The 25,669-nt window shown below is 36.1% G+C and overlaps 3 protein-coding genes, 1 long non-coding RNA gene and 1 other non-coding gene across 5 annotated transcripts; 3 read left to right on the forward strand and 2 right to left on the reverse strand.

Annotated features, from left to right (window-relative positions):
- The first annotated feature begins 5,643 nt into the window (after positions 1 to 5,643).
- On the forward strand, positions 5,644 to 10,387 carry LOC112695258 (conserved oligomeric Golgi complex subunit 4). Its single transcript, XM_025747525.3, has 2 exons — positions 5,644 to 8,492; positions 9,432 to 10,387. Exons 1-2 carry the CDS (start codon positions 6,828 to 6,830, stop codon positions 10,059 to 10,061), a joined length of 2,295 nt encoding a protein of 764 aa, XP_025603310.1. The 5' UTR covers positions 5,644 to 6,827; the 3' UTR covers positions 10,062 to 10,387.
- Positions 10,388 to 10,705: 318 nt separating this feature from the next.
- LOC112695259 (pyruvate dehydrogenase E1 component subunit alpha-3, chloroplastic) lies at positions 10,706 to 12,649 on the reverse strand. The gene is made up of 3 exons (XM_025747527.3): positions 12,395 to 12,649; positions 11,352 to 12,132; positions 10,706 to 11,261 (listed from the first exon to the last, which is right to left on the reverse strand). Exons 1-3 carry the CDS (start codon positions 12,647 to 12,649, stop codon positions 10,984 to 10,986), a joined length of 1,314 nt encoding a protein of 437 aa, XP_025603312.1. The 3' UTR covers positions 10,706 to 10,983.
- Positions 11,496 to 12,863, forward strand: LOC140173554 (uncharacterized). Its single transcript, XR_011862786.1, has 2 exons — positions 11,496 to 12,124; positions 12,331 to 12,863. It is a non-coding gene; the product is annotated as an uncharacterized lncRNA (long non-coding RNA).
- A 2,305-nt stretch (positions 12,864 to 15,168) lies between these two features.
- TRNAC-GCA (transfer RNA cysteine (anticodon GCA)) lies at positions 15,169 to 15,240 on the forward strand. Its single transcript has one exon. It is a non-coding gene; the product is annotated as a tRNA-Cys (tRNA).
- Positions 15,241 to 16,160: 920 nt separating this feature from the next.
- On the reverse strand, positions 16,161 to 17,389 carry LOC112695260 (large ribosomal subunit protein P1). The gene is made up of 4 exons (XM_025747528.3): positions 17,255 to 17,389; positions 17,060 to 17,135; positions 16,510 to 16,728; positions 16,161 to 16,414 (listed from the first exon to the last, which is right to left on the reverse strand). Exons 2-4 carry the CDS (start codon positions 17,126 to 17,128, stop codon positions 16,361 to 16,363), a joined length of 342 nt encoding a protein of 113 aa, XP_025603313.1. The 5' UTR covers positions 17,129 to 17,135; positions 17,255 to 17,389; the 3' UTR covers positions 16,161 to 16,360.
- Positions 17,390 to 25,669: the final 8,280 nt, after the last annotated feature.

Consider the following 25,669-nt stretch of genomic DNA (forward strand, 5'->3'; position numbering starts at 1 on the left):
AAATAGAAGGATGGGAGTGGAATATGCTTTGTCAAGATCTTTGGAAGCATCTTTGCCTAGGTTGCCATCTACACCTTCATTTGAGTGGGTGAAATTCATTTCTATTAGTTTTATTATCCCACTTGAATATGGTTTGCTTGAAACGGATGGCCAACTTAGGGAAGTTTGTGGGATGAAGCGTAAGCGGAAAAAGTTTTGTGGTTGGCGTTGCAAATCAAGGCTCATTATGGTTGATGCATCAAACATGAGATATAAAGGTTGGAGTAGTGCTCAAATAGATGGGTCTAGGAGGATTGTTGGGCACTTCATAGAGAATTCATCTTGTTCACCACCCGGATGGACTAATAATGATGATCAACTTCAAGACGGGTGTGAAAATAAAGTGTGGGATCCCGGATCACAAAAAGAGGATCAACTTTGGGAGCCCCAAGCTTGTGAAGAACTCTATCAACACTTGGCTCAATCCATAAAGAATCGTGGGGCACAATGGAGAACCAAGCATTGGTGGGAGTTCCAAGATGAATACAAGCACAAGCCACCTTGATGGGGAGCTCCCCATAAGTCCAACTTAAGGACAATAAACAAAAGTGCTAGGTGGGAGGCACCCCACCATGGTAAAAAATCTTTTCATTTTCTCTTTTGTAAATATTGGTAAGAATTAGTTTGATTTCATGTTTTTATTGGTTTGTTAAGTTTGATTAGTAGTATAGTATGTTGAATAAGGTTCGAGGGTGTTTTGGTAGTAGCTTGGAGGTTTGGAATGCTTGGATTGGTGCAAAAAAAAAACATAGCAAAAATTTTTGAAAAACAGAACACCATCCACGCGTGCGCGCACATGACGCGTACGCGCACCTGAGCATTTTTCGACCAGCCACGCGGACGTGCACTGTACGCGTACGCGTGGATGCAAAAAATTCAACCCCAGCCAAAAACCCGAGAGTTAGGCCTGGACTGTGCGAACATTGGGCCTCAGGCACAAGTCCATGCACGCGTGCGCGCACCTGGCGCATACGCGCACATCATCTTAAATTCGCAATGCACGCGCACGCGCACTGTGCGCGCGCGCGTCGATTGCACGATCCACACTCCAGGTACTTTTACCCGAGAGTTGTGCCAGACTTAGGCCGACATTATGCCTCCGGCCTAACTCGATGCACGCGTGCGCGCACCTGGCGCGTACGCGTCCTTCGACCAATATACCCATCGACGCATAAACGTGCATGACGCGCACGCGTCGGTAAAAAAAAAAGAGTTTTTTTTCTCATCTTCCATTTTCTTTTGTTCACTGCATTCGCATCCTTCTACTCTTTCCATTTTCATTTAGTTTTTGTAGCATGTTTTAGTTTTTTTCTAAGTGTCATTTCAATAATGGTGTTGGATTCTTCCACTCAATTGTTGAGAAATCCTTGCATTATATTGGTGCTTCTTGACTTGTTTGATATTGTTGGGTGATGAAACTTTTAAATCAATGCTTCATCTTGTATGACTCTTATGTCTTTGTGCATTGATATGACCTCATATTGTCTTTCATGACCCACTTCTTCTTATGTGAACTTGATGTGCCATATGCTCTTCATGCTTCGATTTTACTCTTGCATCAAGTATCATTGATATGCCATTTTCTCTTATTGTTTCCTCCTCTACATGTTGTAGCTACCATGTAGTAGAGTACCATCCCTTTATTTGGCATTAGCCCCCGCCTATGTTCTACTTGTTTTGATACCTTTGCTGTAGGCCTAATTGTCGTTCTTCTTTCCTCCCCTTTTAGGTTGGCCACCAAGAAGGGAGATATGAATAGCTTTAAATGGGGCAACAAACAAGTCATCCGCACTACCATTTGAGGAACTCATCAATTGTAGCAACCCATCCACCTTGCTCATCCTTCAATGCACCGAGGACGGTGCAAACTTTTAAGTGTGGGGAGGTGGTCGTCCGACCGGTCGGCGATTTTAGGTGACAAAATTCTAATCCCAACACCTTTGCATTTCATTTTAGGATTTTAGGATTTTTACTTGCATTTTCTTAGTTTTTGCATATATATACAAAATAAGCCTAGTCAAAATAATGAATTTTCAAGATTTCTACCTATAGGGCACCTCAATTGATTTGAGTGAAAACTTTTCATTAAACTTGCTTGAATTATATATCTTGTGGAACATGAATTTTTGAGCTAAGAACACAAGCAAGTGAGTTTTGAGCCTAATGGTGTGGTTACATCTTATAACCACTTATTTTCCTTCTTGTGTGCATTATTCTCTTTCTATGATTGTAATCTTTGAATTGTTTGATTCTTTATGTTCATTATTTTGTGTATTCATGCATTTATATGATTGAGGTCATCGTTTCATTAGCTCACTTACCCAAAAAGCCTTACCTTTTATCTTCCATTGTTAGCCAAATTTGAGCCTACGATTAACCCACTTTGTTCTTAATTTTAGCACATTACAAGCCTAAAGCGAAAAACAATAAATGTCCTTAATTTGGATCTTTGATTGGCTTAGACTAGTGTATGTGAGTATCATTCAAGTGTGGGAACCTTAGGACATTGGGTGAATAAAAAGGTAGTTTTGTATTTTTATTGAAAATATTGAGAATTAGGTACATGCTCATGTATTGATCAAATGTATAGACCTTATGCATTGATGCTCTTGTATATTGAAAGAAAAAAATGAGAAAAACAAAAGAAAAAAAAAAGAAAAAGAAAAATAATATGGAAAAGAAAAAGAAAAAAATAGAAAAAGAAAGAAAAAGAAGAAAAAGAAAGAAATAAAAAGGGGACAAAATGTCCCAAATCAAAGTATAGTCCAATAAAATTAATGCATAGGTGTTGTGAAATGAAAAGGGATACATGAGTATGTGAAAAAGTGAAAAATGGGTAGTTAGGTTAGAACTTAATTGTATAGGATATCATAGGTTAGGTGGGAAGTTTAAGCTTATCAAAGATTCAAATTTCAAGCTCACTTAACCATATATGCATCATACCTTGACCCTAGCCCCATTACAACCAAAGAAAAGACCTCATGATACTTGTATGCATGCATGAAATATATGTTGATTGTTAGAAGAAGAACAAATCTTAGAAAGCATGATTAGGAGAGAATTGAGTGAATCAACCCTAAACACTTGAGCGAATAGAGTGCAAACACATCCGGTGAGGGTTTGATGCTCAATTACATGTTTTCACCTATGATCATAATTTTCATGCAAGTTTGTAAAAATATTTAATAACTCAATTCAATTGTGGATTAGACTTGCTAGTCTTTAGCCCTTGTGCATATATGCTTCTTGGGAATTGATTTACTTTGACCAAGCAATTGCATTCATGTAGATAGTTGCATATAGATAGATTGCATTTAGTTAGTTTCCATTGAATAAATGTGATCCCTTTGCTTTCTCTTGGTTTAAGCATGAGGACATGCTTGGTTTAAGTGTGGAGAGGTTGACAAACCCCATTTGTAGGGTTTATCTTGTATTGATTTTAGGGGATTTTATCACCTTTCACCCACATTTATTCAATGAAATAGCATGGTTTTGTATATTCTCCTTTAATTGTGCTTAAGAGTGAAAACATGCTTTTTAGGACTTAAAATAGCTAAATCTAATTCTCCTTGATTCCATTAGATGCCTTGATATGTTTGTTAAGTGATTTAAGGTTTAGGAGGCAAAGATTGGATCAAGGGAATGAAGAAAGAAGCATGAAAAGTTGGAGAACTCATGAAGAAATGAAAGAACCGAAAAGCTGTCAAGCCGACCTCTTCGCACTTAAACGACCATAACTTGAGCTACAGAGGTCCAAATGATGCAGTTCCAGTTGGGTTAGAAAGCTAACATCCGGGGCTTCAAAACGATATAAGATTTGCCATAGTTGCTACAAGTATGGTGGCGCGCACGCGCATAGTACGCGCACGTGCCGTTGCTGCCACCTAGTCCACTTGAAGCAAAACGTGGCCAGCGATTTTAGAAGCCTTGTGGGCCCAATCCAACTCATTTCTGATGCTATTTAACCCAAGGAGTGAAGAGGGAAACACATCTAGTTACCATTAGTCATAGTTTAGTAGTTAGAAGTAGTTTCTAGAGAGAGAAGCTCTCACTTCTCTCTAGAATTAGGATTAGGATTAGGATTAGTTCTTAGATCTAGGTTTTAATCTTTGCTTTCTTCTACTTCTACATCTCAATTCCTTGTTGTTAGATTCATTCTTCTTCCATTCTTTTATTGTAATTTCCTTTATGTTGTTCTTATACTTTGTTGTAGATCTACTATTGTTCCTTCCATTTTCTTCCAATTCAATAAGAGGTAATTCATAATAATTGTTCTTCTTTGCTTTTCTATTATTGATCTCTTGCCTTTGTAGTTAGATCTCTCTTTAATTCTTGCATTTAATAATGAATACTTCTATTGCACTCTATGTGTTTGTTGAAATGTCTCTTTTAGTTTTAGTGTAGATTTTGTTCCTCTTGGCCTAGGTAGAGTAATTAGTGACACTTGAGTTATCTAATTCCTTTGTTGATTGGTAATTGGAGAGATTGCTAATTGGTTTAGAGTGCACTAAAGCTAGTCTTTCCTTGGGAGTTGGCTAGGACTTGTGGCTCAAGTCAATTCATCCACTTGACTTTCCTTTATTTAGTAAGGGTTAACTAAGTGGTAGCAATGAACAATTCTCATCACAATTGAGAAGGATAACTAGGATAGGACTTCTAATTTTCATACCTTGTCAAGAGCCTTTTATAGTTGTTAGTTTATTTTCATTGCCATTTACTTTCATGCCTCTTATCAACACCCCAAAACAACTCAAACCAACAACAAGACACTTTATTGTAATTCCTAGGGAGAACGACCTGAGGTTTGAATACTTCGGTTTATAAATTTAGGGGTTTGTTTTAGTGACAAACAACTTTTTGTATGAAAGGATTATTGCTTGGTTTAGAGACTATACTTCGACGAGATTTTATTTGAGAAATTCTAAACCGTCAAAAATCCAATCGTCAGCCGCAAATGAAGGAGATGCAACGTACGGAACAGTTGGTGCGGCTGGAGCCATCGAACTAAAGGCACCGCCCATGGCAGTCGAGTGAGGAACCGGAGCTGATGCCCCAGAACTATCGACACTGACCTCCAACTTCGCATACAGCTCGTGTATTCTCACCTCTGGAAAACTCCTAAGACAATGAAACAGAACCCGAATGTCTTCATCGGCCGCTATCACAAACATGTCATACTTAACACCGGTTGACACAACTGCGATGGAAATCTTATAAAATAATTTCTTCACCCACTTGCTCCCATGTACCCTAAGCTTTGACAATATGCTATTCTTTAGATCTGACAAGGTACTTGATGAACTGATAAATATACTCAACGGTTCTCTATCAGTGAGCTTCACACCGTATTTCTTACTTCTTTGAATTTTTTCAAAGCAATGTACTAGCATCAGAAAACTCTCATCCTCACTTGTCATTGTGAAAATGGTCCTTTTCAACACAATGAGATTCACCGTGTATATATAGAATTTTCACTCAACATAAACTGTGCTAGGGTACCAAGGTTTATGTATAAAAATCTCCACTTCATAAACCGTGACAGGGTTCCACAGTTTATGTATAATTTTCTTTGTTCATAAATTGTGGTAGGATACCATGGTTTATGGTATAATTTGAAAACGTGGTAGGATTCCACGGATTACATAAAATAGTAATAGGACACGAAAGTAAACAATTCTCAATTGTTGCAATTAGTAAACATATTCTCTATTTAATTCATTTAGGTAAATTGTCCTGATTAAATTCGATTTTAATTATTTTGAATATTAGTTTTAAAGTTGCAAAATTCGAATCAATTTGATTATCTAATTAATTTAATATTAATTAAAATAAATCAATAAAAGTTAATAATATATATAATTTTTTCTTCTGATTGTAAAATCTTTCAAATAATAATAATTATTTAAGCTTAAATTAATGATATATTGTTTTTTATTATATTATATATTTATAGTATTTAGAGATTTTTTTTATTATTTTAAATTTTATTTTCAATTGAAAATCTAATTGTAATGCTAGTTATCTTGGTTCATGTGATAGTATTAGTTTTACTTGTGTTATTAGAGATTGTAATGGGAGTTGGCAAAGGAGGTGTTTGCGAATGATTGAGAGTAATAGTATTCTTTAAGGGGAATTGTTTGCTATTTGGAGAGGATATCTCTTAATTTGGGATGTTAGTCAACAAGATATTATTTGTGAGACAGATTGTGTAAAAGCATTTAATCTTGTTACTAATCACCAAGATGGTTTTGGATTATTGATCTATTGGTGCTCAAAATAAAAGATATCATGCATTGGAATTGGTGTGTTGACTTTCGTTTAATTACGAGAGATGCAAATACGGTAGTAAATACTATGACAAAGATAGCGATGAAGTTACAACTTTCTCATGTGGAGCTTCTTTCACTTTAGAAAGAGTTTAAAAATAACCTTAAACGAGACTATTGCTCTATTTAAGCAGTTCTTTATTTTGTTTATTTTGTTTTTATTTAAGTGCCCACAAAAATCTAACCCAAATTTAATTGTATCAGTTCATTGTTTTTTGTAATCTGAACCAATTCTGTCCGTGATCATCCCAACAACGTGTGTAACACAATTTGGGTTAACCTAAACCCGGCCCATCAAAACGGGTCGGCGCTCCAGAACATTTTTTTCCCTCGTTTCTTGAATTAAAACAAAAAAAACAAAAAAAGAAAACTTGTTTCTTCATCCTGTTGGAGAGTTGGTTGTGATGAGTAGGGAGATCTGAGAAGAGAGAGAGAGAGAGAGAGAGAGAGAGAGAGAGAAGAATGGGGGCAACTCCTCACTCCAACGGGAACGGTTCAATATTGGATCAGGAAAATGGCACTCTATCATCCCCCGGCAGCGCCACCCATGCCATATCATCATCGGTGGACTTCGGGACGATAGAGGCGGTGGAGTACGTGCGCTCGCTGACGGACGTGGGGGCCATGACGCGGCTGCTGCATGAGTGCATCGCCCACCAGAGGGCCCTTGACGTCCAGCTCGACGACCTCCTCTCCCAGCGCGGCGACCTCGACCGCCACCTCCTCCACCTCCAGCGCTCATCTGAGGTTCTCGATATTGTCAAGTCTGATTCAGACCACATGCTCTCTAACGTCTCATCCACTTGCGACCTCGCCGATGACGTCAGCCGTAAGGTCCGGGAGCTCGACATCGCACAGTCGCGAGTCCGCTCCACGCTCCTCCGTATCGACGCCATCGTAGAGAGGGCCAACTGCCTCGACGGTGTCCACCGCGCTCTCGAAAACGAGGACTATGAGGCTGCTGCGAAGTACGTGCAGACGTTCCTCCAGATCGACTCTCAGTACAAGGATTCCGCCTCCGATCAGAGGGAGCGCTTGATGGGCGCCAAGAAGCAGCTCGAAGGGATCGTCCGGAAGAAGCTCTCCGCCGCTGTGGACCAGCGTGACCACCCTTCCATTCTGAGGTTCATTCGGTTGTATACGCCACTGGGTTTGGAGGAGGAGGGTTTGCAGGTTTACGTTGGGTACTTGAAGAAGGTGATTGCGATGCGTTCGAGGCTGGAATTTGAGCAGTTGGTGGAGTTGATGGAGCAGAATAGTGCCGGTGGCATCAATGCTGGTATGAATCAGAGCCCTGTTAACTTCGTTGGGTGTTTGACTAATTTGTTTAAGGACATTGTGTTGGCAATTGAAGAGAACAGTGAGATCTTGAGTAGTCTGTGTGGAGAGGATGGGATTGTGTATGCGATCTGTGAGCTCCAGGAGGAGTGTGATTCGAGGGGTTCTGTGATCTTGAAAAAGTATATGGAGTATAGGAAGTTGGCTAAGTTGTCCACTGAGATCAATGCTCAGAACAACAATTTGCTAGCTGTTGGAGGAAGCCCTGAGGGACCGGACCCGCGAGAGGTTGAATTGTACTTGGAAGAGATCCTCTCGCTGATGCAGTTGGGTGAGGATTACACCGAGTTCATGATTTCCAAGATCAAAGGACTTACTTCTGTTGATCCTGAATTGGTCCCGCGTGCAACCAAGGCTTTCAGGAGTGGTAGTTTCAGCAAAGTGGCTCAGGATCTTACTGGGTTTTATGTGATTCTGGAGGGATTCTTCATGGTGGAAAATGTCAGGAAGGCTATCAGGATCGATGAACATGTACCTGACAGCCTTACCACTTCTATGGTAGACGATGTGTTTTATGTGTTGCAAAGTTGCTTAAGAAGGGCAATATCCACTGCTAATATCAGTTCTGTTGTGGCGGTTTTGAGTGGGGCCAGTAGTTTGTTGAGCAATGAATATCAGGAAGCCTTGCAACAGAAAACAAGAGAGCCGAACCTTGGTGCAAAGTTGTTCTTTGGTGGCGTTGGTGTGCAGAAGACTGGGACAGAAATTGCAACGTCTTTAAATAATATGGATGTTAGCAGTGAATATGTTTTGAAGCTCAAGCACGAAATTGAGGAACAATGTGCTGAGGTAATTGCAATATTTTAAGTACCTTATAGTTTATATTTCATCAAAGCAGTAAATTTGCTTGGTACATCCAGGTTTATCCATGGTTGTGCTCTATTTTACAGAGGAAGGCAATTTGATATTCTAGGGATTAGTCATACAAGAATTTGATTCTTATGAATTACAAAAACAATCATGATGAAAACCAATAGAGCAGTTGTTTCTAGCTGTGCACAGTAGCACATATGATCAAAATTATTGCTTCGAGTAATATTAAGAAATTAATCTTGGATGGGTATAGAACAGCATCAATGTTGAACTATACTATTCCCAGAATGGGGTGATATATATATGGTCAATTTTTTTTAATCAACTTCAGGCTGGCGTAGCTAATACAGGCAGGTTATTTGAATTAGTAGATAATTTATTAAAGAATTGCTCTTAGTGTGCTTTGGAAATAGTATTCTGGATTATTTTCAGTTAAAGGCCTATAACTTATATTTTTGGTGCCCATGTTCTTTTGAGAATCTTGTTTCACATTCTTTGACAGTGAGGACCCCGTAGAACTATGATTTATCTAACAATAAAATTCTCCCAGTTTCCTTCTGTTCTGTTTGTTCTTGTGTAGTTCCAACTGTGTTTCTTTGGTACTTATAGAGACTGATGTGATATCTAAGCCTTGATGGGAAGTATCATTTTTACCATACATTAGACGGCAATTCTGCTAATTAAATGTGACACATATCTCTCTAGCTTCCACAAGACTGCCCCTTTCAGATGAAGGAACTTTATAGATCGAACAGAGTTACATTATTATTTTTCCAATTGGTCTTTAATATCTGGTATATGGAACCATAATCTGTAATAGTACCAAAATGGCTCTCATGTGTAGTATTGCTTTGCCCAATAATAATATAATCACTGTATAATTTTAACATTAACTGACTGAATTACTTTTTGTAGGTTTTTCCTGCGCCAGCTGACCGAGAAAAGGTGAAATCTTGTTTGTCTGAGTTGGCAGATAGCAGCAATGCTTTCAAGCAAGCTCTGAATGCCGGTATTGAGCAACTTGTTGCAACCATTACGCCACGAATACGACCCGTATTAGACAGTGTAGGAACAATCAGCTATGAGCTTTCGGAGGCGGAGTATGCAGATAATGAGGTGAATGACCCTTGGGTTCAAAGACTTCTCCATGCTGTGGAGACAAATGTGGCATGGATGCAGCCATTGATGACTGTTAACAATTATGACACTTTTGTTCATTTGGTTATCGACTTCATTGTGAAAAGGCTTGAAGTCATTATGATGCAGAAGAGATTTAGTCAGCTTGGTGGCCTTCAGCTTGACAGAGATGCTAGAGCTCTTGTAAGCCATTTCAGCGTCATGACACAGAGAACTGTTAGAGACAAGTTTGCCCGTCTTACACAAATGGCAACCATTCTAAATTTAGAAAAGGTTTCTGAGATCTTAGATTTCTGGGGTGAGAACTCGGGACCTATGACTTGGAGATTAACTCCAGCAGAGGTTAGGCGTGTATTGGGTCTACGGGTTGATTTCAAGCCGGAAGCCATAGCTGCTCTTAAGTTGTGATACCAATCTATATGGTCTCTGCACATTCTTCTTTCCTTTAATTATTTTATTAAAAGAAAAATCTTCCAGATAAGTATTATATATTCATCCATATTGTTGTTAATTTTTACTGTTTGGGCTGGCTATAAGTTATTTTATGTTGCTTGCATTACGTTGTTGTTGGCTTCATAAGGGAACGACCGAAAGAGTGCAAGTATAATCAGTCTTTGTATGCAGAGCATGTTGTACAAAAGGTCATTATTCTTCATTGCTTACCGTCCAATTTTGAGATTAAATATGTTCTATCTTTTGTAAATCAATTTTCGAGAAGGAAATCTCTTGGATAACTTCCCATGCTTATAACCCATGTTAGTGTACTTGTACCTGTGTTGCCAATCATTGTATAATTTGCTATTATTTTGTTCTGGTGATTCTGTCGCATCAAGAATAGTAGTACTACAATGATTGACTATTTCCACTTTCCACGAAATCTCAACATATATTTAAAATTGCAGACACAGGAGATTAGTAATACGACTCTTAATGAGTTTTAAGCATGATTTTCTTAACCTTTCCTTTGATAGAGGCTGCTGGTGCCCATGTACATATAATGCTTATTTTATGCTGATCAGTGGAGAGTCTTTTGCAATACTCACAAGTCACTAGAACATAAAGCAAGAAGCAGGGATTTAAAATGTTACAAGTAGTAAAAGTCTGAGAAATCTGCAAAAAAAGCAGGACAATCAAGCTTTCACACCAGTTTCACAAAGGGGGAAGTTCTGATCTAAACAACAAATCCTGCTTAGAAGGTAATACATTCTGTGAGCAACGTTTGAGTATTAATTTGACCTCTATTAAGTATATGAATTAGAGGAATATGCGTCCAAAACAAAAAATCACAAGCAGATAGATGTCAGGATAAAAAAATAGTTTAAAAAAAAAATTAGACATGAGCAGTCCCCTGGGTGAATTTTGGGTCTTCACATCTGTACTTGCCATCAGGGCCAATTCCAAAACCTTTTGAATCAGCGAAAACATTCTCTAGAAGCTGGCTGCGGGGTGGAAGGGGGCTCTCATCTGAAAACTCAACAGCATCATCAAGGACCTCATCAATCTTTTTCTCTATGCTCTTCAATTCTTGTTCATTTGCTAATTTGTTCTCAATCATGTATTTTTTCAATGCAGATATCGGATCCCTAGCAGCATAGCGTGCCTTCTCAGCTGCCAAAGCATAATCATATCATGATAAACATGGGTTCAAAAGTGAATGTTACTAAGATACCATCAGAAATACATAATGGAATTGCTTACCAGGATCACGAAGCTCATCAGGATCAGCCAATGAGTGACCTCTAAATCTATAGGTCTCACATTCCACCAAAGTTGGTCCATCTCCTCTTCTGGCTCTTTCAATTGCCTCCTTTGCGACTTCCCTAACCTTCAAAACATCCATTCCATCTACATGAACCCCTGCCATTCCAAATGCTGGTCCTTTCTTCCATATCTCAGGATCTGAAGTTGCCCTCAGATGTGACATCCCAATAGCCCACAAATTATTCTCCACAACAAAAATAATTGGCAATTTCCACAAAGCTGCCATGTTAAGGCATTCATAGAACTGTCCATTGTTACAAGTTCCATCGCCAAAGAACGCCAGTGTCACGTGATCAGCACTTGCCTCTTTGAGCACCTCCCTCCTGTACTTGCTGGAGAATGCTGCTCCAGTTGCCACAGGAATACCTTCACCAATGAAAGCAAACCCACCAATCAAATTATGCTCCTTTGAGAACATGTGCATTGAGCCACCCTGTCCTCTGCAGCACCCTGTGGCCTTTCCAAAGAGCTCACTCATGACGGCACGTGCTGGTACGCCCTTACTCAGCGCATGAACATGGTCCCTGTAGGTGCTCACTACAGTGTCTTCCTTCTTTAGAAGCTTGATGAACCCAGTTGACACAGCTTCTTGGCCATTGTACAAGTGAACAAAACCGAACATTTTGCCTCTATAGTACATCTGTGCACACATGTCCTCAAAGAATCTGCCTAATATCATGTCTTCATAGAGCTCCAAGCCTTCCTCTTTGGTAATGAGCTGCAACACAAATCCAAATAACTAAACAACAATCTCAAACATCTATTTCTAGAATCTGCAAGAAATGAGCTCTTCTTAACGTTTAATCAATCCCCAAAATCCATATCATCATGTTATGGAGTATCTCTACACGATTGAAAGAGCACAAATAAAAAAGAGAATTAATCATCGAAAACTTTTGTCCATTCTGTTTTTCAGAAGCCCTTCACGCAGAATTGATGCAATGCTGGAAAGGGAGAGAAAACGAGGGAAAAGGGAGTACCATATTGGCGCTGGATTTGACCATTGTGCCGTTGGAAACATCGGTGACAGCGGCAGCAGCGGATCGGCGGCAGTGAGGAATAGCAAGCTTAAGGGGAGGGGTAGGATTGAAACGAAGGCTGTGTGGAGATCCAAGGAAAGATGGAGAACCTCTGAATCTGAATCTGAAGGGATCCGAAGACAATGACTTCTCATTGGATCTGATTCCGACAGGGACAGGACGAGGTTGAGCAAAGTTGGTTGCTGACAAAGGCATTATCGTAACTTCCAAAGAAGAGAGAAAAATGTGTATTACGTTTTATTATTGTTATTATTAATTGGCTTATTATGTTAATGTAATTCAATCAGAAAAGAAAGGAGTAGGGGCGGAGGATACAAGGGAATAAGACAATAATCAGGGCCTTCACCTATCTATCTATTTAAGTATTTACTATTTATCAATGAATGATGAACAAATCACCTTCACTTAACTCTCTCATTTCATACACAGGGAGAGGGAAAGAAGCCACATTCCACATGCGACATGCAAGCCACCAAAACTCAACCAACTTTTCCTACAATTACTGTATTTACCTAATAATACTATTCTAGTATTCTTATATAATCATTAATCATTAAAACTAGCAAGTGGACCCGCGCGTACGGTGAAAAAAAAAATGTATGGCCTAAACTTTTATTTATAGATATTTTTTTATTCATTATATATTAGAAATTTAACAGTAGATTCAAATAATAAAGATTGATTATAATTTAGAAAAGAATGTATAATCAAATATAAATTTTTATTATATAATATAAAGCAAATGATTAATTATGGCAGCTCAATAATACAAATTTTTTTGTCCTATACGTATTGAAACCTTCATGAAAACTGTTAATCTAGTATATTTAAATATGCTATCTGAGTGTAATTTGAATTGAAAAAGTCTAGGGACCAGCAATTTTATTGCATTTTGGGCAGCATATAATCAACAGAAAAAGGTGAGCTATTGGATGAAATCTCATACCAATCTCACACCATTAAACCATCATTGATGGCTATTTGATGGCTACCAATTCCAAAATTGGTGGCCCCCTGACATTGCTCATTTGAATATTCAGCATTCTTTTAAGAAAAAAAATGTTGAAGCAAAAAATTAAAATTCGAAGAAAAAAATGTTGATGTTTAAATCCAAGAATTGTATTTATCTATTTAAAGGCCTTGAAATTAGTGTCAAGATTAATTTAATATAGGCAAAAAATTGAAAATGTTAGATAATAAACTAATATAAATATAATTGTACAAAAATTATCTATAATAACTTCATTGTGAATTATTGTTGTGCTAGATATAAGTTTTAATTTTGGCCATGTAGTAAAAAATTAAGTTCGTTTTCAAAAATGGAATTCTCTTACATACCATACTCTATGAACTTGTATACCCATGATATATTGATATTTGTCTGCGTCTTTATTATTTAGTTTGCTTTATATAAAAAAAAATATGAGTTATGTATGAGATTAATAAAGACAATAATATACTTTCAATGTTCAAAATTTGAGTGACTAATGCACACTATACCTAAAAATGTTAGTTAATCATGAGATGAAATCCTCAACTATTAAAATAATATATTCCAACTTTACATTTTATATTTGTAGCATTAACACATAACTTAGAAGCCTAGTGTAAATCAGTACGTGCGTATGGGAGAGAAAATAATATGCATCCTATCCATAAATTTTAGAGGAAGTTACTGTTTATCCAAAAAATTATTAAAAATAAAATACAATTACTGATTATAAAATATTAATCCTTGCACTATCTCTTCCTGCTGAAAGAAAAGGTTTTTGGGATTCTGATAGGACTTGTTTTGTTTCAGGTTAACCACAAAAAATGTCTTCGAATTATTTAAACGTTGACAAAAATATATTTAAATTTTACTATCGATAAAATACTTTTAAATAATTTTAAAACACAATAAAAATATCCAACAATAAATATATATTTTTAAAAAATACCTTATAGATTAAATTTTAATACAATTTTTTGCAAGTATGATTAGAAAAATAAGATATTATTATATTTAAAATTTGGTAATTTTTAAGTAATTATATTTTTTTATAATTTTTTTGTTAACAACTAATAATACTTTTAAAAAATCACAAAATAATATACTTAACAAAAAATCACCAAATTTTAATAACAATATCTCATTTTTTAATCATACTTGTAAAAAATCGCATAAAAATTCAATTTCTAATGTATTTTTTGAGAAATACATATTTAATGTTAGTTTTTTTTGCAATATTATCTAACATTAAATATGTATTTCTCAAAAAATAAATTAGAGATTAAATTTTGATACAATTTTTTGCAAACATGATTAAAAAAAGAGATATTATTATCCTTAAAATTTGGTGATATTTTATGCAGTATATATTTTTTTGTTAACAACTAATAATACTTTTAAAAAATTACAAAAAATACACTTTTGAAAAAAAATTACCAAATAATAAGAATAATAATATCTCATTTTTTTTTAAATTATGCTTGCAAAAAATCATATCAAAAGTCAATCTCTAAAGCATTTTTTAAAATAATATTTACTGTTGGACATTTTTGTCGCGTTTTTAAATTATTTAAAAAAAAATTTGTCGATAGTAAAATTTGGGTGCATTTTGTCCGCATTTGAATAATTCGGGACGTTTTTGGTGGTTAATTCTTTGTTTTGTCATTCTGGCAAACCTGCTGTAAAATATTAAATTAAATTGTAAAAACACTATAACAAATAAGGGTCCATAGCTCAGTGGTAGAGCATTTGACTGCAGATCAAGAGGTCACCGGTTCGAACCCGGTTGGGCCCTTTTTATTCCTCTTTCTATTTATTAATTCTGGTTTAACAGTGTCGCAAAAAAGAAAAACTAAATAATTATTAATTAGTAATTCTTTTGGTAGGCAGCAATTATCAGCCGTCGTTATACGCACGAGTGTATATCAATGGACTTTTCAAGTTAAAATGGAGCAGAATGCAGAATTCATATTCATTTCACGTGAAGAAGCTCATGGTCGATTATTAAGAGTATCGATACAAACTCCATATACAAGGAATATAATCTTCTAGAGATGGTGTATGAACACACTGAAAACAAATCGTCTTGCGGACTTATTGAACTTTAAGTTGGAGGTAGTTCTGGCAGAGAAAAGCAAACATGAAATTGGGATGAGAAAAATTGCACTGAGAATCCAATATTTCATATTTAGGAGACGAAATGGATACCCAAACAAGTTCTTACTTACGATTCAATTATAAAACTAAATCATCTTAAATAATGGAAAACTCGGCACATCCTTTCGAGTCTAGCATTTTACAGTAGTTGGCATATGGCTTATGCAATCAACAGCTAAAGACTTTGTTATATTGCACGGCAACTCAGAGCTGCTGCACGCAAGAGGCATAGCTTGATTGTTAATTGAACATAATTCCAGATACACCACACTTATTGGGCATGTAAAATCAATAAACCAAATCTTAGCTACATCGAATACAAATCCCAAAACTCGTGTTTTGTTTGATAATTTTAGCGCTCTATGAAATAAGTAGTTAACACTTAAACATCTACCCACAATACTAACTTCAGGACATTTTGATCCACACTTTTGCAAACGAAGCAATCAAGCAGATAAAATAACAGCTTGCGGGGAACTGCGAATTATTGATTTAGGTTATGCAGCCATGTTAACATAAAATGGGTCTTGAAATCTGATCACATTCAAGTCAAAGATATAAACCCATAAACGCAAACATTTCTACTATGAAATCTCAAAATGGTCACACCCATATTTTCCAAAGTACATACTTCATAGCACTAAAACTCATAAGGAGTCGCCAATGTATATAAATATAACCAACCCAAAATGGAAAAACTACAATATCCATAAGAATAATAAACCCTAGATAACACAAAAATTGACCGGACAGAGCCTCTAGTCGAACAAGCTGAATCCCATATCATCATCACTCTCTTCTTGGGGTTCTTCCTGTAAAATTGCAAGAAACAATAACGCATTAGAAAACCATAAGCTATATAGTACATAGAACAACACCGCCACCACCACCACAAATAATGAATTACCTTCTTCTTCTCCTCAGCTGCAGGAGCTGCTGCTGCACCACCACCACCACCGGCAGCGGCAACAGGGGCGGCTGCAACAGCAACTGGAGCCCCACCTCCTCCACCGCTGGCTATCAAATCCTCAACATTTCTCTTCTCAGCGAGTTTAGCAAATAAGCTGGGCCAGTATGACTCAACTGATACCTTGGCACTTTTCAACAAGGACGAGATATTTTCAGCCTAACAATAGATTAAGGAGATACACATCATCCTTGAACGAATTCATAATCATACCTACCAATCCAACTTACCCAAAACTTAAATTTACTCCAAATCAATTCAATTAAGTATCAATTAATCAACTGATAAAACAAAAATCAGATTATACCACATCCTATAACGTAATATAACTAAATAAATAATACCCTATTTCAATCAGCAAACAAGATGTTCATTATGAATCCCAACGACAAAGTACTTCAATTGATCCAATATATGCCAAAAGAAGAAAATATAACCCTAGATCAATCAATTACTAGGTAGCCCTAAATTAAAGGATGAGGAAGGATACAGTGACAGGGAGTTTGTCGTCGTGAAGGATCATAACGGCGTAACTGCAAGCAGCCTCTGCAATCGACATTTTCACACTACAGAAGCAAAGAAGGAAACAAAAATAAAGATTATATTCCGAAAACAAAAACAAGACCTTCGGAACAATAATGAAAATAGAAATGGTTTCGATGTATGGGATTGGATAAGAACTTACCCGGATAAAAGGAAATTGGAGAAGGTAGAGTGAAGAGTGGTTTCTCTGCAACGAAAATTTGGTGCTCGCCGCAACTGCAATGCGATTCTAGGGTTTCGAGGGTTTATTAAAAGCTACAACAGCAACCACCAATCGTTTATGCATTATATGGGCCTTTTGCAGTTTAGGCCCATTTCATATTTTTCACATTTCGTTTTACTAGGACAGCCCACCACAATTGGCCTAAAAATATCACAGACTTGTTTGTTTTTGTTTTTGAAACTTTTCTCTAAGTCACAATATTTTGATATCCAAAAAGTCAAATACACAAGGCTCTAGATTTTGAGCAAACAATTCAAATTTTACTTTTTACCAAATTTTGCAAGTACTAGTTTGATGTGCTACACGGAACCTATTAATTTTTGTTTCAACTTTTAAGTGGTATTGTTAAGTATAATTTTTTGTCATATACTATTTTTTTGAGTAATAGTATATGAACAATAAAATTTATTATTTTTTATTAATACTAAATTTTTAAATATTAAATTTTAAATTTTAATAGAATAAAAATAAAGTACTAATCTAAAGTGTTGACTAATATTTTTGAGAAATGTTAAAAGGTCATCAGAATTTATTATTTTTGACTATCAGATTATTTATCAATATTTAAAAATATAGAATAAAATATATTGTTGGATTACTATACTAAAGGAATTGAATTGATAACTAAGTGATAGCTAAAAATAAAAAATCTGATGGCCTTCTAATATTTTTTTTGATAAAAACATTGGCTCTCTAATATTTTTTTTTTCCATGTTTTTCTTTTCACTTAAAAATTATATGATGAAAAATTATACTTGAAAAGAAAAAGAAATTAAAAAATTAAAATTCTAATGAATGAATAAATCAATTAATCATTTTAACAAGACATTAAAATTATTCTGTATAAGCATATGATATATCAGGATGAATATTAGAGTGTTACTAACATTTATTGTTTTTTTATAGTAATTAATCAAGTGTGGGTTAAAAATATGTTGTTGGATTATTAACTAAAAGGAATTGGATTGATACCTAAAATTATCGACAAAAAATAATAAATTCGATTCGTCTTCTAATATTTTTTATATCACAGCTTGTCAGCTTGAAATCAATAAAGAATTACAGTAAGTTAGTCTATTGCCACCAAAGAAAACTTCAAAGGAGAATTTGTGAACTTTACTAAGCAAAGCAAAGTGATAAATTTGGAAGAGATTAAGAATACTACGCATAGCATATTGTGGGAACCATGTGTTGATGTGTACATGGGGTCATGTTTATGAGCAACTCAGCCAGCAAACCATGCAGAATCTAAGGAGAGCAGATCAACTAAGTACAAACTGAAACCTTTGTATGCATTCAGCATCCAACGTGCCGGCCTAGAAAACTATAAAGTCTGCACTGCACAACTCATTTTGCAGATTTTGGAACATATACAATTACAGACATTTCTCTGCGCATGCCTTAATTAGTAGCAATTCATGAGATTCAGGACTCCGATAATATTAAATTAACAAGACCCTAGACGTTTATTTTTTTAGATATAGATAAAATTTTGATGTAATATTCAGTTATTAGATTGTGCAGTATTTTTTAAAATGATGACCATATTATCCAATAACTGAGTGTTATACAAAAAAAATTAGCCGATCCCTGGAACCCTTTTTCTTTTTCCCTAATACTGATCATGCTCAAATAATCAATAATATAAATCAATGATAAAAATAATCTTTAGAAAGTTTATATATCAATCATACTGATAGTATATATAGTAAAGTTATTTATTACCACGTGTCAAATTAGTTGCGCATTTAAAAATGATATATCTGCACTTTATTTAAACTAATAACAATGATAAGGAGTTAATAAAAGGATTAAATTTAACTCATATTTGAAAACTAAATTAACATATCAAAATTTTAAAGATCAAATTAATTTATTTACGATATTTTAAAAATATTTTACATATTAAAATATATTAAACTTATTGTAAGTATAACAACCTTATTAATTAAGATTAGGTACTCCTGAAATACTCTAATTGAAATAAATGAAAGAAGAGTGAGTGATGAGAGTCACGTGGAGTGTCCGAAGACAAAATACGGTGAGAATTTTTTGATCAAGAAGATTAAGGGAGAGAGTGCGGAGAGGGCTGCATCAAGGAGGATTTTTAATAAGGTAATTTTAGGGTGGCTTTGAAAGTTTTATTCCGTGATAAGGTGGTCGGTTCTTCTAAATCCTTGGGACTCACTAGGGTTGATGCCTTAGATGAGGATTCAATGGCGGTTATTACGGAGAAACAAGGCAGCCTAATGCCTCCAAAGACCAGGTTTTCTGAGGAGGCTAGAAACACTCTATCTGAACCCTACAAGGAGGCCATCATGATTAAAGTCCTTGAAAAGCATTTCAGTTATATGGCTTTGGTGCATAAACTGAAAGGTGTATGGAAACTTAAAGGAGACTGTGAAGTCTTGGATGTTGGTTTTAATTACTTTTTAGTCAAATTTGATATCAAGAAGGACAAGGAGAAGGTATTATTAGAGGGTCCATGGATGACGTTAGGGCATTACATTGCGGTTAAGCCATAGACTCCGAATTTTAAATTATGTGAGGCATCGTTTGGGGACACAATGGTTTGGATACGGATTGCAAGGTTGAACATATGGTATTATCATGAAAAGGCCATGATGCAGATTGCTTGGCTATAGGCAAACCTATCAAGGAGGATCTCGCAACCAAGTCGACAGAGAGGGAAAGTTTGCTAGGGCTTGTATACAAGTGAATCTGGGGCTGCTAGTTGTTTGGCGAGTGGTTGTTGACGACGTTGAATATAGTGTGGAGTATGAATGTATGTCATTGATATGTGAGAAGTGTAATTGTTTCGGGAATATAGCATGGGAATGTAGCACACACATGGTTCCTTTGGTGGCTGTGGATGTACAGGAAGGACCAATTGTTCATGAGAGCCATCCGATGAATCAGAATCAGTAGATTTTTTAATTTGGAATTGCATCCATTGATGCCACGGCAGTAGTGGATTCTGCGAAGAAGATGCAAACAACTACATTGCATGAAAAAGCAGATGTGAAGAAGCTGTTGGACAGAGAAGGGAGCTAGACTAAAATTGTTATAAAGGGTATAGGAAAATTGGGCCAGAAAACTAAGGCTCAAGCAGTGGCTAAAGACTTGACACCACCCTTTTTGGACACCAGTTGCGAGAAGGCTGGATTGAGTAGCGGGTTGCTTTCTTCTTCTCGCCAAACTCCGTCAAAGTCAACGGGGAAGCTCAACAGCGTATCTGCAGCTGGGTCTTTGACTACCCCCCTCCACTCAAGAATGGCCACAAGAGACACAAACTAGCATCGCTGCAAAACTCGCCGACACACGAGGACAGTAACGACGCGGCGAAACAACAGCAGCAGGATAACACGCTGGCGGTGGCTTCCGTTACAATGGGGAGCATTCCTAAGCAGCTATTTGTGCCGAGAAGGTAAGGAACATGAGAGGTTGCTGGTCCTTCATTGGTTCACTAAGGGTCGACTATGAGGTTGGTTCCGTTTATGCCCATTTATTTTTATGGATCGTTTAGATACAAATTTCTTATCTTGGAACACTAGAGGGGCTTCTAACAAAATGGTCCAGGTACATTGCAAAGAGTTAGTTCATAAATTTAGTCCAACTTTTTTTATTCTTTATGAAACTCATGTGCCTTTTGAACGAATGAAACTCTTTTGGAGTAAACTTAGTTATCATGATATTGGGATTGTGGAGGCTAGAGGTCATAGTAGGAGAATCTGAGTGCTATGTTCTAATTCTATGCTGACTATCAAAATGGTAGATATAGCTGACTAATGTATTAGTTTTGAAATTTCTGTGAACAGTGGTTCTAATTATTGTAGTACTATACATGTTAATCCACATGTTCATAAGCAAATGGGTCTGTGGAATGATTTTATTAGGATTTCCAATATGATTCAGGGTCCCTGAATTGTGTTTGGAAACTTTAGTGAGATTTTTATGCAAAGTGAGGTTAGAAGGGGTGCTTTCAGTTAGGCTAGGGCGGAGATTTTTGCAGAGACTCTGGCAAACTATTTTTGTTTGATATGGGGTTATTGGAAGAAGTTTTACTTGGTACAGAAAGGTTAGTGGGGGTTTGCAGGTTGTGAAAAAGTTGGATAGAGCTATTGTTAATCAGGAGTGGCGCATGTTGTTTCCTGATGAGGCTTATAATGAGATTTTGGCGCGTCTTCATTTTGATTATTGTCCTTTGCTTGCCAAATGTACATCGGCTGTGAAAGCCAAGAGAGGTTCGAGACCATTTAGATTCCAAGCTGCCTGGATGACTCATCCATTTTTAGCAATGTTATTCGTGTAGCTTGGAATAAAGGAGTCCCTGATGTTGTTAGAAGTTTGATCGAGGTGCAGAATGATGTTCTTATTTTCAATAAGAAAATCTTTGGTAATGTGTTTGTTAAAAAGAAGGAGTTGGAGAGGTAATTGAATAATGTTCATATTTTTCTTGAGAGTATGGAGGATCCAAGGTTGAGGGTGAAAGAATAAGGTATTCATGATGAGCCAAATATTATCTTTCTCCAAGAAGAGCTTATGTGATATCAGAAATCCAGAGAGCAGTGAGTTCGGTATGGTGATAAGAGCACTAAGTTTTTTCACTTACAAACGATCATCAGGCGAAAGCGAAACAAGATTCATGGACTATTTCTTGAAGATGGAACTTGGGCTACTGAGCTGCAGGAACTAGAGAAAGAAACAAACTCCTTCTTCCAAAAGCTCTTTTCGACAAGAGAGAATATTGATCTAAATGCTATGGGAGAATTTCCCAGTCATTCCTTTAGTAATGAGGCCTGTCAAAAGTTAGTTGAACCGGTGGCGTTGGAAGAGGTAAAAAGGGCTGTAATGACCATGAATTCTTTCAAAACTTTGGGACCAAATGGTTTTCAAGCCCTATTTTATAAGGAATTTTGGAACCCTCTAAGCTATGATGTACGAGGTTTAGTCAAGAGAGCCTTTAAAAGAGAGATTCTAGATGCTGCAATTTTTGAGACATACATTATTTTGATTCCTAAAGTTGAAGCTCTTACTTCCTTAAGAGATTTTTCGCCCCATCAGTTTATGTAATGTTCTTTACAAAATCATTACAAAAGTGTTGGTGAACAGAGTTAGATCCTTTCTTTCAGAAATCATTGGTCCGCTTTAGGGTGGTTTTATCTTGGGAAGAGGTACTATGGAGAACATCATGATTGCAGAGGAAATTATGAGTTTCATGAAGAACACTAAGTCTAGGAAAGGAACCATGGCCTTTAAGATTGATTTGGAGAAGGCATATGATAGAGTGGACTAAAGATTTTTTGAAGCTTCTTTGGTTCAGTTTGGCTTTCCGACGGCTACTATTCATCTTATTATGGCTTGTGTGACATAATCTTCTTTGTCTATTTTATGGAATGATGAGAAACTCCAAAGTTTTAATCCCTAGAGGGGTTTGAGACAAAGGATTCCCATGTCCCCTTATCTCTTTGTGTTTTGTATGGAGTGTCTTGCTTGTTTTATTGCCCATCGGGTTTTTCAATGTTCGTAGATACTGGTGTCAGTTTTTAGACATGGCCCAAAAATATCCCATTATTGTTTGCTGATGATCTACTGCTTTTTTGTAAAGCTACAAAATCTCAGGTAGAGGAAGTTATAAAGTGCATGGACTTATTCTCTAAAGCATTAGGCCTGCAAGTGAATCTTATTAAGTCTAGGGCTCACTATTCAAAGAATATTTCTGTGAGAAGGAAGGAGATGCTCTCAGGAGTCTCTAATATTCATTTTTGTCAGTACTTGGGAAGGTAACTAGGGGTTAATATTTGGCATGAAAGGTCTTCCAGGAGGATAACTCAAGAAGTCATTGAGAAAATTCAGAACAAGCTTGCTAATTGGAAGGGGTGTCTGCGGAATAAGGCAGGAAGACTTTATTTGGTTAAGTTGGTAATGTCTTCTATTCTGGTCTACAACATACAAGTTACTCTCCTTTCGAAGTGTGCATGTAAAAAGAATGATTCACTGATGCGATAGTTCTTATGGAGAGGCCATAATAATGGGAGAGGATTACCATTGGTTAAGTAGGAAGTAACTATTACTCCCAAAAAGGCGGGTAGTTTGTGTGTAAGAGATACATACTGTGCTAATCTGGTGCTTCTTGACAAGTTGGTTTGGGATTGCTTTAACAATATGAACAATCTATGAGTGCAGATTGTGATGCAAAAATACAAATGATTTTGGTGGTAGTCATGGACAGAATGCATCAGCCACTTAGAAGAACATTCTTAAAACATATGAAGCTCTTAAAGATGGGTTTATGTAGAATGTAGGGGATGTATGTGCAACAATTCGTGTGGTATGATGGATGGACCCCATTTGAAAGACTTTGTGATCTTGTTCCTTATATTCACATATCTGAGTTGGAATTCGTAGTGACTGATTTGTGGTGTGATGGATCTTGGGTGGTAGATACGCTTGCTACGAGAATTTCTCTTGCAATTAAACAATTCATTTGCGGCCTTCCTTATCCAAATTCGGTGGACCTAGATCCGGGGTGGAGTTAATGGCCTGCAAGGGCAAAAGGGTACAGTGCAAGAGAAGGTTACAGTTAGTTGTTGAAGCATAAAGTGAATTGGAAAGAAAATAATGATTAGATTTGGCTTTGGCATTTAAATCTTTCGAAAAAGATCAAATTCACTATGTGGCTTGAGCTTTATAACGCTCTCCCGACAGAGGCTTTCCGATTTAGGCGGCATCTAACTTGTTCGGATTTGTGCCAGAGATGCAATGCGATTCAGAAGACAATTGAATATTATCTGCAGGACTGTGTTAAATTTTAGAGTCTTTGGCAAATGTTAGACCCTTGCTTTATTGGCTTATTTGAAGGCACCTCCATTGAGGCTTGGTTTAGAAAGGGCGTACTTGGTAATGAGGTTCTTTTTGAGGTCGGAGTCTGGTGATTATGGAGATATATGTGTAATGATGTTCTCAATGTTAGAAATCTTTGGATGGATCACAAGGTGGTTGCCCTTATTAGAAGCACTGTTATAGACCTAAGACTTTATATGCACCGGTGTTCTTCCTTCAACATCTTCAAGAATCACTAGTATTAGAAACTCCCAGTAGGTAATAACTTTAAAGTTAATTGTGATGCAACTTTATTTCCTAATTTGAGTTTGGCTGGTTTTGGTTGTATTATTAAAGACTCTAATAGAGTTGGATCTCAAACTGTTCTAGTAGTTCTCCTCTCTGGTCTATCACCATATGTAAGTTTTTTGCAGTCTGGAGGGACTTGTCTTAGTCTAGGACTGTGGTTTGAGAGACATTGTATGTGAAACGAATTATTTGGATGTTTTACACCTTTTACATAACTCTAGTGGTGGGTACACATCTTAAGTTGTTGATTTAGTTCACAAAATTCAAGAGCTTTTATCAAGATTTTAGTATGCTTAAATCGATTAAATAGCTAAGAAAACAAATAAAGCGACAAATTATAAGACTAGATATAGAACAAGAAGTAACCTATTTGTAAAATTGATTTTATCATAATCTAGTGATGTTCTCTAACCAATCATCAATTCTAATCTAAGATAAGTATTTATTTTGATCTTCTCTTTTATTTAGATACTAAAAAAAATATTAAACTTATTGTAAGTTGTAACCCTCTTTGTGAAAAAAAAAAATTCACCCAACGTAAGTCGCACCTAAACTGTGACAACGCCATAGAACCTTGACTTCTAATTTACCATAGAAATTATTAGTACACGGAAAAAAATCCACAAAACTTAAGGGTAACTTTTGAGTTAATTATGAGCAAGCAACCATAAGCGAGAGAAAAAAATTATTAAGGAAAGAAAGATTATATATCTGTCAAAGATCCAGACAAGCGGATCCCTCACAACATGACATGTAAAGTTTAAAAAATGATGATTAAACGCAAATTAACCCGTGAGGTTTTGCACTTTGGCTTTTAATTGCAAATCCTGCATGCAAGAATTCTCGATTAACATTATTATGCCGTTGATAGTTATATTGGCCATCATGAATCCTTCATAATAGCTACTTATTATTTCACATGTATATAGGTATATATAGAGAGAGAGCTAGTTATTGCTGGAGTACACATACACATGACAGCTTGCTTTATGTAAAAAAAGATTAGAGCATGCTATATGCTGAATAGATAAATGGCGAAGAAATAAGTATTGTGTTGATATATAGTTAGATATTTATCTATTTAAAAGAATGTATCATTTTATTTTTATTACTTTTTATGAGTTAATATTTAAATTAATTTTTAAAATTATATTTATTCTTTAATTTGTATTGAAATTTTAATTTACTAAATTTAATTTTTCA

The sequence above is a fragment of the Arachis hypogaea genome, chromosome 6 (genome assembly GCF_003086295.3).
Source record: "Arachis hypogaea cultivar Tifrunner chromosome 6, arahy.Tifrunner.gnm2.J5K5, whole genome shotgun sequence".
NCBI classification, from domain to species: domain Eukaryota; kingdom Viridiplantae; phylum Streptophyta; class Magnoliopsida; order Fabales; family Fabaceae; genus Arachis; species Arachis hypogaea.

What these genes read in the sequence shown, in the direction of transcription:
- LOC112695260 (XM_025747528.3), bottom strand. Translation starts at nt 17,128, where the DNA reads ATGTCGATTGCAGAGGCTGCTTGCAGTTACGCCGTTATGATCCTTCAC. An exon ending in ACGACAAACTCCCTGTCACT is followed by an intron (nt 16,729 to 17,059) that starts GTATCCTTCCTC and finishes ATCTATTGTTAG; the next exon opens with GCTGAAAATATCTCGTCCTT. An exon ending in CAGCTGAGGAGAAGAAGAAG is followed by an intron (nt 16,415 to 16,509) that starts GTAATTCATTAT and finishes GCAATTTTACAG; the next exon opens with GAAGAACCCCAAGAAGAGAG.
- LOC112695259 (XM_025747527.3), bottom strand. Translation starts at nt 12,649, where the DNA reads ATGCCTTTGTCAGCAACCAACTTTGCTCAACCTCGTCCTGTCCCTGTC. An exon ending in TCAAATCCAGCGCCAATATG is followed by an intron (nt 12,133 to 12,394) that starts GTACTCCCTTTT and finishes TTTGTGTTGCAG; the next exon opens with CTCATTACCAAAGAGGAAGG. An exon ending in TGATGAGCTTCGTGATCCTG is followed by an intron (nt 11,262 to 11,351) that starts GTAAGCAATTCC and finishes ATGCTTTGGCAG; the next exon opens with CTGAGAAGGCACGCTATGCT.
- LOC112695258 (XM_025747525.3), top strand. Translation starts at nt 6,828, where the DNA reads ATGGGGGCAACTCCTCACTCCAACGGGAACGGTTCAATATTGGATCAG. An exon ending in TTGAGGAACAATGTGCTGAG is followed by an intron (nt 8,493 to 9,431) that starts GTAATTGCAATA and finishes TACTTTTTGTAG; the next exon opens with GTTTTTCCTGCGCCAGCTGA.